This window comes from Penaeus monodon, chromosome 27 (genome assembly GCF_015228065.2).
Source record: "Penaeus monodon isolate SGIC_2016 chromosome 27, NSTDA_Pmon_1, whole genome shotgun sequence".
In the NCBI taxonomy this organism is placed as follows: Eukaryota; Metazoa; Arthropoda; class Malacostraca; order Decapoda; family Penaeidae; genus Penaeus; species Penaeus monodon.
The window spans coordinates 36,674,228-36,674,976 of record NC_051412.1 but is presented as its reverse complement, the minus strand read 5'-3'; the positions used below and the strand labels follow the sequence as shown (position 1 = coordinate 36,674,976).

Below are 749 nucleotides of genomic sequence, written 5' to 3'. Positions count from 1 at the left end.
TGCCCCCAAGCCTCACCCCAGAAATTTTTCAATAAATAATTTTTTTTTTTCTGATACTAGATTGTAGAAAAAATAATATTCTAATGATTACAACTAACCATTTTAGTAATTTATGTAACTTGTACAACACTGTCCTGATTGTCAGCCAGTCGAGTAGTGAAGATGAAGACCTCTGTTGAATTCTATATCTTAATCTGTATTATCCTTCCTAAACAGGTGTTGGTAAGCCGTCTGTACCGAGACTTGCGGCTCTTCTCCATTGGTGGAGGAGCAGATGAGGTAATGTTAGGTGTCATCTGCAAGTACATGAACACACTGCCTCATGTACCTGTGAAGAAGGTGAAGTAAGTTCCTATAGCAAATGATAACAGATATACATAACTACAGAAATAACAACTGAACAGCAAGGAAATTAATTAGAAATTAAAGACAGAATAAAAATGATGATGAGAGGGCAGTCAAGAAATTACAAATGATGTTGAAGGTGAATGTAATGGTATAGAAAATACAAACTGAATATAATGCTTAATATTTGGCATGTTATTGATCCATCTCTTTTTTTTATATAAATCCATTTAATTGTTTTAATACATCAACATTAGTCTTTAGTAATTGCAGCTTTATGTTATTCTGACATTTTGTACTTTTCTAGAAATGATAGATACCTAAAGATTTATTTTCTTTCTTGTATATTGTTCTTTGAAGAATATAATTGCATAAGCTTACACATGTCCTTTGTACATTACTAA

At 31.6% G+C, this 749-nt stretch overlaps 1 protein-coding gene across 1 annotated transcript in view; it reads left to right on the top strand.

The window, feature by feature from the left end:
- The window catches only part of LOC119590824 (probable acyl-CoA dehydrogenase 6), a gene marked incomplete in the record, with an annotated part of 7,160 nt that overhangs the window by 6,032 nt on the left and 379 nt on the right, over positions 1-749 (top strand). The window contains 1 exon segment of the mRNA XM_037939576.1: positions 217-749. Within this exon segment, the coding sequence (XP_037795504.1) occupies positions 217-348 (132 nt within the window).